This window comes from Perissodus microlepis, chromosome 8, assembly GCF_051167445.1.
Source record: "Perissodus microlepis isolate ML-2025 ecotype Zambia chromosome 8, ASM5116744v1, whole genome shotgun sequence".
Lineage (NCBI taxonomy): Eukaryota > Metazoa > Chordata > Actinopteri > Cichliformes > Cichlidae > Perissodus > Perissodus microlepis.
This window is the reverse complement of record NC_140468.1, coordinates 17327346-17340079: the sequence shown is the minus strand read 5'-3', so window position 1 is coordinate 17340079 and position 12734 is coordinate 17327346. Positions and strand designations below refer to the sequence as shown.

The following is a 12734-nucleotide window of genomic DNA, read 5'->3' as shown; positions in this document are numbered from 1 at the left end:
GCGCGTAAATCAGAGAGATGCGGAGAATGCTGAGAGAATGTTTCTTTAAGACCCATTACCTTCCAATCCGACAGAAGGGGGGTCTGTGGTAAGGTGGCGTATCGTCTCTCTCCGCGTCCCCTTCCTCGCCGCTTAGCTACATGTGGGCAGGGAGAGACGGGGGAAAGGAAATAATAATAATAACAATAAAACATACACTAAGCTTTATTTCGGCTCTGGGTGAGGGCACGCACGCCGAGGCGGGATCCGCGGGGGATGGATCTAAGGAATATTTAACATCAAACATGGACACTACAGGCTCCCCCCTGATGACTGTGGTAAGGATGGAACTTCACACCGCCCCATCGCAACCCAATTTCAACTGAGAGGGATAACAGTGTTCGTCGAAAGACGCAGAAGAGGAGAGGGGAGAAAAAGGCATGCATGCACTAATATATCGGTGGATGCAGTGCGCGCGTGCAAGCGTGTGATAACAAGTAGGATGCCTTGCATTGTGTTGTCACGGATTGAAAGGGGGTGCTTTACATGTGTTTGTGTGTGAGTGTGCGTTTGTTTGAGTGTGTGCTGGTTGGGGGTGGGGGGCATGGTTGTATTTGCTAAAAGCACGGGCAGTTATTAGACTATGCAACGCGGTATGTCGGTGTCGGGCATTGACAGGTGTGTTGGCAGCACACGCCAAGATTTATTTAGGGCGCGCTTGCTCGCTCCCGTTTGCATACAGTTAAGTGAGGCGATAGCTACTTGCGAGGGAGAGAGAGCGAGATGGGGTCCTCATAAGATGATAAGATGCCACTGTATATTGGCCTGCTATGTTTTGCTTGTAATTAATCATGGCTGCAACTAAGCTCTTTGCCGTTGGGAGCTTTGTAGTCAAACCACCCAGCTCCTCTCACTGCCTTATGGCTTTATAACTCCATAATGTTTGAGAAAAAAATTGGTCTGAAAATGTGCATTGAGTATTTATTTATTTATTTGGTAGGGGGACATAGTCCACAGTTTTAGTCGACCAGGATCTCTGTGGAGCAGGCATGGATTTATCTTCCTCCAAATCTGCTTTGATGGCCATTTTAACAGCCGAAGTGACAGATCTGAGAGCTGCAATACACAACTGCCCTTTTTTTTTTACTATGAGAATGTAGATGTGCGCGTGTGCGTTCGTGCGCCCATCATCAGATGGTCTTTCCTGCATACATTCAGAAATGGAGGTGCAGGCTGGCTACAGCTTGGTCGACCTGTCAGTTTCCCCCTTTAGCCTGGTGTGCAGTGTGAATGCCACTGCAAATGAAAGCATGCTGGTTCGGATCCCGGTGTTTCCATTCCTCCACCCAAGCTGCCGACAATCATTTATCGATTCCAGTGATGCGTCTCTTGCCCAGGGGTACCGTTAAAAGGGGAAGAGTGGGGTAGGCGTCCATTATTAGTGGCTATGCTCTGCTTTTAATGGAAATGCAAAGAATTCACTGGGCATGCATGCATTCTTGGCCGTGAATGTGATTTAACATTTAAGAGGATGTAAAACCGGCTGCAGAGCCCCTCATTCTTCAGTTTCTCATTGTTGGCGGCTGTGGGAGCCTGCAAACCCCTCTCCCCGCCCCAGTGTCTGGTGGAGGAGAGCTGTTTTTGCAGCTCTATCGCCCCCTCTCTCTCTTCCTCCCTCCCTCCCACAAACACACACTCAGAGCACACAGTTTTTCTTTGCCCATTTTTTCTTTTTTCTTTTTGTGGAGACAGGGAATATTTAGTAACACGATACCCCGCCTAATTAGGGGCCTTGTCCTAACTGGTCATCTAGTAATCAAATACTGTAAAGCCAGTCTGTCCAAGCCAGAGAAGGGAACCCATCAGAATTCAGTGTGACTGTTTATCACTTGTGATGATGATGATGATGATGCTGGTGTGGGCAATCACATCCTCGCAAGTACATTCGTTTCAGTGTGGTAAGACTTCAGCTGAGACTTCAGTAGTGACACTGTGCCTGAGCTCACCCTTTACACCAATGAAGCGGATACATTTTAGGGAAATGTTACCACCAGCTCATTGTTTTCTATCTGCTTTTCATATTTCTACAGCAATAAGGAGAAAAGAGAAAAGGTCTAAGTAATGCTACTATGCTGCTAAAGCTTGTGGCATGATAACTATTCTACAGCAGTCTCTCTTGTTTTGTCTCTTCTGCACATGCTCATAAAGACACAGATCCTGAAGCCCAGTGACCTCACAGCTGACGCTTCAGTCAAAACTGCAGGCTGCACAGTTATGCTATGCCTGCACTGAATCAGGACTCCAGCTTTTGTTGCCGTTTTTCCACAACAGACTCATCATATGACACTGTAGGAATTCAGAGAAATGTTAATGTGACCTGTGCATTGACAAGTATGGCTGAAGTATTTACTTTAGCCCTTTCTGAACTAATGCAAAGGTGCTTGTTAGGATGGGTTATACCAGCCAGCGTGGGTGAAAGTTTAATTCAGTCCTTAGCAGTGGCCTTTCTGTGCGCCTCAGTGTATGTTTTGGGTAGTTTGGAACACAGAGTAACTGCCAGAAGCTGTTGTTTATGTTACATTGCTGGTTTAAAGGAACCACTCGAGGAAAAGTCTGGGCAAACATTTGAGGGTCTTGGTGCAATTTCATGAACAGCATATTTTCACTAAGCTATGTAATGGACCTGATTCATACACCCAAGCCAGAGGCACCATCACCAAAGGGTTTTCAGTTCATATAGTACATTTTGACAAATATATTTGGTCCTTTTTAATGTAAAAAAGATGAATGCTTTCATGTGATAAATAATTCTAAACAATGTAAAACCACCAAACAAAATGGTGCGTTATTAAATTTCACAACAACAATGATATCAACGATTTTTTTTAAAAACACCTAATCCAAGGAAATAAGTATAAACATTAATGGCTTTATTAACAGACATACTTTATCTCTGATCCATACTGAGCCTCATCATCAGCTGTCTTAGTGCTAAGGATAGGCTGTAAATAACAGCCACCGTCGTGTCAACCACTGGATTGTAAAATCCTAACATGCACTGATAAGCTGTCAGTCATAGGGGTCATGCCCTAAATAAGCCCTTAATAATTAAGACCTAATGCAATTTTTTTCTCCTCATACTGTTCAGTCAGACAACTCATGTTTGAACTGACTGATTTTAGAACCCGGCTGATTTACCGGCTCCGCTGCTCCCAGTATATAACCTATTGCTGATGTATCTTTATCTTTATAACGACTCATAAATCTAAATTTAAAAAGTAAAGAGGAGAAACACTCTTCAGCCATATTATAGGTGTTGATGGCACATAGTTTGTCCACCTCAGACACATGTTTGGAACCACAGAAAAACCAGCTGACCCATGCAGGATCAAGCAGCGGGTGAACGAGTAATCCATGAGTTGTTGTAGCAGTAAAACAGACTCATAAATAACTAATAATGACACATAAAAATGCAAAGTTTATGCTTTTTGCAACTGAAAGAAAAAAAACACCGCCATACAAATTAGATTTTTAAGTAATCAGATATTGGTCTTAGCTTTAAAAATATATCATTCAGGGTCTAATTTATTTATTAAAGCAGGAGAGCCTAGTTTGGCATCTTGGCTATGAACTCATTCCTTTGCATAAATATGATGCACATAGAAATGGGAGTGATAAGTAAATCTCTCTCCCTGTAGTCTATAGGTGGATGCTGAGGTGGTGGAGGGGGTGAACCAGCAGTCACCCATGCAGGGCAGCAGTGGTACTGATGTGTCAGAGAGAGAGAGAGAGATGGCAAGTTTTGTAGCTAAAATAGATTAGATCCAAATTATGGTGTGTGATGGTGAAAGTGAGCAGCGTTAGTTACCACAAAAAGGGGAACTAGCTGGAAATTAAATGTATTTTTACAGCAAAGTTTAAGGATGTTAATTTATGCTGTAAAGTTTTGAATTTTAACATGTGGTTGTGAATGATTGGCGTTAGCATCATTCTGTAACCCCACAGGCTATTATTGGTGCTGTGCAGATATTCAGTGACATTTTTTATATCAGCGAATTTCACACCTAAAGAAGTTCTCCCACTATGAAGCAGATTATCACCTTATTATTTCCTGTGTCTGTGTTGAAAGGCCTTACCTAAAATCTCACCCTTTCTTAATATGGAACGCACACTGCGATCTTGATATGGTTTATTTTTGTGTATGTGGTCATCAGACTGCAGCTATTAATCTGTCAAAGAAGTTCAAAGCTGTTCCTGAATCAGATTTTTATTTTGAACTGTATTTTAAGGATATGCAGGCGATGCCAGGTCAGTCTTGCGTCTTAATTATCCACCAGCGGAGCAGGAAAGGAAGTAAGCTGTTTTTTAGTGGGACACACAGCAATATTGCCAAGTGCTCTAGCCAGCTCACCAGCATGAGAAGCTAATTCAGAGCTGTAACAGACCTTAAATTACCAACCAACAGCTACCCCATTTGTGGTTCCTGGATGCCCATATAACAACGATAAGCACTGATTTTACAGGAAAATCTGGACCATGTTGCCTCAGTCCCCACCGCCTCATTCAACCTCCAATATTCTGTAAATACATACAGTGCCACCCCTTAATACACTCATTTACACTGCCTTTAAGATTGATGTGTATAAAGTGCTTTAAGTGCAAAATATGGCATCTGAGCATATTTAAGACGCCTTCTTAACATACTGTAATACCTCCAAAAGGCTTTTACTGTGAGGTTTTATATTATTTTAATCAGTTTTGGCCGTCAGTGTTGTTTCTAAGTTGTTGTTTCATGATATCACATCACAAATACCCAAATTCTTTAGGCTGAAACGTTTTGAATACAAATAGTTCCAGTAATTTCCAGTCCCATTTCCACAGGTGAATTAAATAAAGCATTTGACATGTAATCTCCCTTTACAAAATTGGGTTGTCAATCAAGAATAGGTTGTTTAAAGAGCTCAGTGAATTAACAAGTCAGCCACAAAATGACAGACCACATAAAACTATAGAGTGGGCTCAGTGAGTTTTGAGGTCCAAAGTGTGTAAAAGTCATCAGCATGCGGCTGAATCAGTAACAGCAGAGTTTAAAGCCATAAACATCAGCAAAAACAAGCTGTTTGCTTGGAGCTTCACAGTGTTGGTTTCCATGGCTAAATAGCTCCTGTTTAAAGCTATTTGAGTACTTATCCGGTATTAGGATTATATGGAGATCCTCTGAATACTCCAAATTTAAGTAACATTGCACAATTATTAAAATGTACAATTACATAAACTAAAAATGTTTTAGGAGCTGAATTTTTTTAACACCAGTCTTTTTTCACCAGCTGATTCACACTGTGGATGAACACCAGCTGATTCATTTATCAGCAACTATATACCTTTTATTTTTGATTTTTTAAATTCAAATTTAGGGCTGTCCTAAATACATAGTGGGGGTATTTAATGCTAAACACCAAAGGTTTTTATAGATTGATAGATTTTTATCAATCCCCCATTTTAATTTATTATGCTGTCCCCTTTATCACAGAAGAGACCACTAACAGAGTTATTATCACTGGTGCTGAGCCCTGTGACCTAAATAGGGTTGAATTACAAAAAAGATTATTTTTGCTGAACTCTGAAATTCTTCATTGCACTTCCTGTTTTTTTTCAGTCTCACTGATATAAAGAATTATGTGTAGTTCACCACATGAGTCCAAACCACTCGAAAGTAAAAAGTGCGAGCCCTTAAGTACTCCAGATAAGACAGTAAAGAATATTTGTGGAAAGCAGACTCGAGACAAAATAATAATGCTGATTGCTTGGAACTGTATGATTTTGGCCCACTGTTTGCAGGATCAGACACAGGCCTCATTTGGTAATTAAAAAAAAGGGTAATTTAAGATAAGCAGCTGATTAAAAGAAAACCAGTGCAGTGAGTTCACTTCTTCATACTTAATTGCTTTGTTTTAGAAAAGCCTTACATTCTCAGTCCATCCAGGTCATGAAAAAAGAAGGCAGTTGAACCAAAAGAAATTCAGCTGCTTTCTGTTTTCAAGTTCTCAAAAAAAGCTTTGAAATGTAAAAAAAATTAAAACTTGTTTTGATTTTTCCAAAATTTTTCCAAAATTTCAAGATTACCTTAATGCTTTAACTTCACTAACATATTTGAATGTTTTGTTCATTTCTTTTTCTTGTGGCCAAGATCAGATTCCAGTATGAACTGGTCCAAAGCTCAACTGCATGCTTAGCAGAGCTAAATGACTCTTAGATTTCTCACTAAAAAGTTAAGCTCACCATAAAACAAGAAGAGGGTTAGGGTTAGACTGAGATCACACTGCAAAAGAATCACGTGAATGGAAGTGGCCCAAATCAGAATAAGAAATATTAGATACAGTTATGAGTTGTGCTTATATCACAAAAAGCAAACACTCTTGTTTGCTTTTGTAGCTAAAGTTTGAAAAGTAGACTGATGCCACTCTCTTATCTGTCCGTAAAAATATAACGCTAGTGCATCATAATGCTAATGCAGCATTTTAGCATAAAAGCTAACAGTGTTCCACCTGAAGGTAAAAACCCATGTATCCACAGCTCAACGTGATTCACTGTGGTAGATTTTGGAAACGTTGAATCAAGCCAGAGGCAACTATTTCAGTCTTTGGGGCAGATTTACTAAATGGGACAAAACAGTGTGCTAGCACAATCCCCAAATAGGGCTTATAGGTGTATCTAGTTTTTCAGTTGATGTGCAAAAAGGTGTGCGTTTTCTAAACACAGGCACAATCAGTAATTTTCAATGTCAAGCACAAAAAATAAGATGCTTTTGTTGGGGTGGAGTATTAGCACAAGTAACAGTAAACTGAGTTTTGCAGATGTTAGCAAATCAGTTTTAAATTTATTCCTCCCTATATTTTTGAGTCTTCAGAAAGAAACTCAGAGAAAAACATATGCAACTCTCTGAGTTTCCACCCTGCTTGGGTGTTTTTGTTTTTACACCATAATCTAGTTTATAACTTGGGTAGCTAATTTCTAGCTGGTACTTTACACTGTATTTCACAAATAGATATGAAAGTGACATCAGTCTTTTCATATTATAGTGTGTTATAACCCCGAACACGCATTATACTCCATTATACACGCATTGTATAATGGAGGTTTCTTCCTGTTAAAAGGGAGTTTTTCCTTACCACTGTCGCCAAGCACTTCCTCATAGGGCTTCTTCTGATTGCTCTGTATTACGTCTTCACCATACAATATAAAGCACCTTGAGGTGACTGTTGCTGTAATTAGAACTCTTGGTGTTTTCCAAAGTATTGAATTATTGTTTTAATTACCTTTTAAAGTCAGAGTCTATGTTTTGTGGACTATAACTGAGTTGAACAGCATTAGTTTAAATTCTCGCTCATTTCTCATGGTCCATGAATCAGTGTGAATTGTATTCAGATTCTGTTCATTTCATTGGAGCTGCCATTGCATTATTACATATTAGGTCAACCTGTTTGTCATTTTGTCAGAAATGCTAATTACAAATCAGCAGTTGGCATCGTTGTCGCCGTTCCTCACATTTTCATTAGTCTTGTCGCAAACTACCAGCTCATGCTTGCACAGTACTTTCACAGTTGTTATACTCACAGTGGAATTTATTGTGTGAGATCTAATACAATGTGTGCTTTGTTTTTCAGCTCTTACCAACGGCGCTTTGAGGAGCCCTGCCTTGTGGACACAATTTAGGTGCATTGGCCCCTCCTTTGTCCCTTCCTTTCCCATTACCCCTTCCCTTCTTCACCCTCAGCCAATCCTACAGCCACCCACAGAACGACTTTCCTGCAGTCCCTCTTATATAACAGGGGAACACATAAGCCTTCTAATCATTTGCCATGCAGGTTGGGACTGAGTAATGCAAGTCTAGTGAGCAAAGACATACAAAAGTAAGTGCAGGAGAAAACAGTTAAAAAAGGCAATAAACACAGGAAGATGTAGGAGTAGACATAAACCAAAAGAATAATATTTTTGGAAAACAAAAAAAAATGTAAAGATTTATATTTTGTACATCAAACTTTTGGCTGAAGCTTAACAAAACCCAAGGCACGACAGCAGGCGTTTTGCACGTACAATCCCCCATTTAGTTCTCTTTTATTACTTGACACACACGCCACGGTCTCATGATGATGTGCGAGGTGATGCCCACCATATCCGAAGATGGGCGAAGTGGCACCGGTGGAGGCCCCACCTCACCCGCCAGCGCGGGAATCGGAGGCCCAGGAGGAGCAATGGGTGGAGGAGGATTCAGTGGCAGGGAGCCCAGAGGTGGAGGAGATGAAGGAGGCAGCACAGGGAACTTGGAGTCTCTAATGGTCAACATGCTGACAGAAAGGGAAAGGCTGCTGGAGAACCTGAGGGAGACGCAGGAGAGCCTGGGTACAGCTCAGCTCCGCCTCCGTGAGCTTGGCCATGAAAAGGAGTCGCTTCAGAGGCAGCTATCAATTGCTCTGCCACAGGTAAATCTGTACGCGTATATATTTACACTGTGCTTGTGTATGTGGGGTACTCCGTTTGAGTGTGTTTTCCTGATGCAAGTGTTTTATGGAACATTTCTGCCTGTAAGGTAACTTTTGCTTATTCTCTGCGTTATCAGAGCTGAGTTACATATGAGTCTGCATTTATGAGTGTGTCATCATGAAGCGAGCTCATGAGACAGTAAGCCTTTGCAGTGATGCCTCGTGGAGAGAGAGAGACACTCAGCTCCAGCTAGAACAGGACATTAGACACTTCCCCCACTGCATGCTTAGAGTCTTCACTAATTCTGTTTCTAGTAAATGCTGTAGGTTGACGCTCGTCTGGCTGTCAAGTCCAAGTTGCATCTGCAAATTTCCCCTTCGTTGTGTAATCAGGTTTTATTATGTTTGTTAATCATATCGTTAGTGGGTGATTAATGAGAATGGAATATAATATGTGCTTGGGCCTTATCTGAACTTCAATAAAAATGTAATTTATTGGAATTCTCTGAGCTTGCCTGATAAAATTGCTTATTGATATTAACTGGAATTTAAAAGTTTTATCCTACCATTATTAAAAAAACCAAATCTCTCCTTTCTCCCCATCTAAAGCTGAATGTATTGTAATTATAGTATGTAGAATTTAATGTACACGTGACCCCTCTAGCCACTAATATACAAGGTGTGTCACGACAAATAATAATAATAATAATAATAATAATATTTTTTTTAATTCAGTCAGATTCCTTTTTATGCCTTTTTGATAAAGTCCATTTCTGACTTGACTGTTGTAATGGCTTTCTTCCAAACATTTAGGGTTACTGATGTTAAGTTAATCCACTGAGTTACTCACGGTTCAGTTTGGTGTCCAAAAGTAGTCCAGAGTGAGTAGGAAGTCAAAGAGTGTGTGTGGATAACAAAAAGGTGCCGCAGCAACCCAAACTAAAGAAAGTGATTAATGTATGTATACAACAGCATATACTGACCACGCAGTTTAACACAATACTTATTTATAGCAGGCAGTTTTACGTGTCTCCTTAGTATTAGGCTCTAACACTCGCCTAGAACATCATACAATCTACATATACTCTCCAACTATTTTGATAGGTTATTATAGTTTGCTTATTTTGAACAAAATTACCACACATTTTCCCCTTAAATTTCCATAATAAACCTAGTTTAATATCATATACATCCTCCTACATGTCCACTATATGGATGTTGGAATGTGTGTCTTTGTTTTCTCAGCATTTCAGTTTTTCCATAAATTAATTTACTGGTTATAATAATAAGCAGTTATGGCCTTGAACACCTCGGAAACAAGGTTAAGTATTAATGTAAGAGCCATATTGTTGGATGGAATTCGAATGTACATGTGTTCATGTGAGTGCAGCATGAATTATAAGACAATGTGTAATTTCTCCGCGACATAGGGCCACGTGCACTGTAGACCAGGAATTCAAACTTATTCAAACAAATGGAGGCCGTAGCCTGTAAAGATAGAGTGAGATGAAATAGAAATGAAACGACAAGGGGACAAGGAGAGCCAACTGCGAAGCTGACCCCTATCCAAACAAGAAACAATCCCATAAGGCCAAGAGCCAATAAACACGCTGTGTCACCATCTGTATAGATTTCTCTTTGGCTCTTTCTCTTTCCCCCCTTGTAAACACAAACCAGTTTCATATGCCTACCTTTAAGTGTTTTTGAATCCTAACCCTAAACATCTGCACACTGTCACTCTTAAAAGCAGCTTCTAAGGCCTTAGATGCGTTTTATGGAAATAAAAAAATCTTTTACCGTGGATCCTATGAGTTTTTCTCACTGTGCAGAAATCGTGTAGTACTACCTCTCCTTTTCGGGCTCACTTTCAGCACCATGAAGGAGTTGCGAGCGCATTCCCAGTGGTGCTGTAAATGACATATCGATGCTGTGTTTTGGGGGGTCTCTCCTGTGCATTCCAGAGCCGAGTCATTGTGTAACAGCGTGATGTAAACCATGCATGAATGTGAGTTCACAGAGGAGGATGAGCACGATGAGAGCGGTGGTGGAAAGTGTGTCATTGATTTACATGATTATTATGTAGGTTTACATCATGTTTGTCCTCCTACATTGCTGGTCTCAGGTGTTTCACAGAGTGTGTAACTGTAAGCCTTTGGTTCTGTATATTTTTAGCACTATGTGTGCATTTGCTGTGTGTGTGCATGCTCGTGTCTCGCCTAGATCAAAACTCACTGCAGCTGAACTGCCTGTGCCGAGACCACTTAATCTATTAAAGCCATACGTTTGTGTAGTTTGTTTTCTTGCCTCTGAACGCAGCTTGTGTGTTCCACAGGAGTTTGCTGTGTTGACTAAAGAGCTGAACGTTTGCCGGGAGCAGCTTCTAGAGAGGGAGGAGGAGATCGCTGAGCTGAAGGCAGAAAGAAACAACACACGTGTAAGATGTTTAGCAGCCATTTTGCTTATTAGCACTGTAACAGGCTCTGTGTTATCTTCCTCACCCATTGTGGTTGTGTGGGTGTCACACTGTTTCATTTGCTTCTGTTTGTTTTTCCTTCTCTTGATCCTCTTTTTTTTTCCTAATCCACGCTCTCTTTTCTCTTCATGGCCCCTTTTCATTGTCCATATCTGCTTTCATTATGTCTTTTTTTGCTGTGCTGAACGTTTCTCGTCACTCTTAAAACCCTCACTGCTCTGTGCCGCCCCTGAGCCTACTCTCTTTTTTCATGATCCCGGCTGTTACCCTGTAATCTCTGCTCCTGTCTCTAATTCCTGCTCATTTTGTATGAGCTTTTTCCTTCAAATTGCCTTTCTTACCTCTCTCTCTCTCTCTCCATCCTTCTCCCAATTAACCCACTCAATCGTTCAGTTGTTGCTGGAACACCTGGAGTGTCTTGTGTCTCGCCATGAGCGCAGTTTGAGGATGACGGTGGTGAAGAGACAAGCCCAGTCCCCTGCAGGGGTCTCCAGTGAGGTGGAAGTCCTCAAGGCCCTCAAATCCCTGTTTGAGCACCACAAGGCCCTGGATGAAAAGGTGTGTTTGAAAGGCTGAGAGCAAGAGATTTCACTCGCTCAGGCCAAAAATGGAGCCAAAAGTTTATTAAACTCAAAGTCATAAGTCACCAGAAACATGCTTGAGGTAAAAAGGGAGGTGAAAGGACAGAATCGGCAGGTGGCAATACAGCCCACTAGCAGCACGGAGATGTCAGAGGGAAAGATGGGAGACTTTCCAGATTAAATAGACCACAAAATGTGAGGGTGTTTTTGGTGTATAATGTGAGAACAGAGAGGCAGGATATACATATACAGGGAGTGCAGAATTATTAGGCAAGTTGTATTTTTGAGGAATAATTTTATTATTGAACAACAACCATGTTCTCAATGAACCCACAAAACTCATTAATATCAAAGCTGAATGTTTTTGGAAGTAGTTTTTAGTTTTAGCTATTTTAGGGGGATATCTGTGTGTGCAGGTGACTATTACTGTGCATAATTATTAGGCAACTTAACAAAAAACAAATATATACCCATTTCAATTATTTATTTTTACCAGTGAAACCAATATAACATCTCCACATTCACAAATATACATTTCTGACATTCAAAAACAAAACAAAAACAAATCAGCGACCAATATAGCCACCTTTCTTTGCAAGGACACTCAAAAGCCTGCCATCCATGGATTCTGTCAGTGTTTTGATCTGTTCACCATCAACATTGCGTGCAGCAGTAACCACAGCCTCCCAGACACTGTTCAGAGAGGTGTACTGTTTTCCCTCCTTGTAAATCTCACATTTGCTGATGGACCACAGGTTCTCAATGGGGTTCAGATCAGGTGAACAAGGAGGCCATGTCATTAGTTTTTCTTCTTTTATACCCTTTCTTGCCAGCCACGCTGTGGAGTACTTGGAGCGTGTGATGGAGCATTGTCCTGCATGAAAATCATGTTTTTCTTGAAGGATGCAGACTTCTTCCTGTACCACTGCTTGAAGAAGGTGTCTTCCAGAAACTGGCAGTAGGACTGGGAGTTGAGCTTGACTCCATCCTCAACCCGAAAAGACCCCACAAGCTCATCTTTGATGATACCAGCCCAAACCACCTCCACCTTGCTGGCGTCTGAGTCGGACTGGAGCTCTCTGCCCTTTACCAATCCAGCCACGGGCCCATCCATCTGGCCCATCAAGACTCACTCTCATTTCATCAGTCCATAAAACCTTAGAAAAATCAGTCTTGAGATATTTCTTGGCCCAGTCTTGACGTTTCAGCTTGTGTGTCTTG

At 41.0% G+C, this 12734-nt stretch overlaps 1 protein-coding gene across 5 annotated transcripts in view; it reads left to right on the top strand.

Annotated features, from left to right (window-relative positions):
- Positions 1 to 14: 14 nt before the first annotated feature.
- LOC146381756 (liprin-alpha-3-like) overlaps positions 15 to 12734 on the top strand; it is a 28972-nt gene continuing 16252 nt past the window's right edge. The window contains exons 1-4 of one of the 5 annotated variants that reach the window (XM_084937825.1): positions 15 to 417; positions 7644 to 8459; positions 10792 to 10893; positions 11326 to 11490. In XM_084937825.1, coding sequence (XP_084793951.1) covers positions 8124 to 8459; positions 10792 to 10893; positions 11326 to 11490 — 603 coding nt within the window. In that variant the 5' untranslated portion in view covers positions 15 to 417; positions 7644 to 8123. Of the gene's footprint in view, positions 477 to 7643; positions 8460 to 10791; positions 10894 to 11325; positions 11491 to 12734 lie in introns of all 5 variants that reach the window. The other 4 variants (XM_084937822.1, XM_084937821.1, XM_084937823.1 and 1 more) reach the window with 4 other exon arrangements.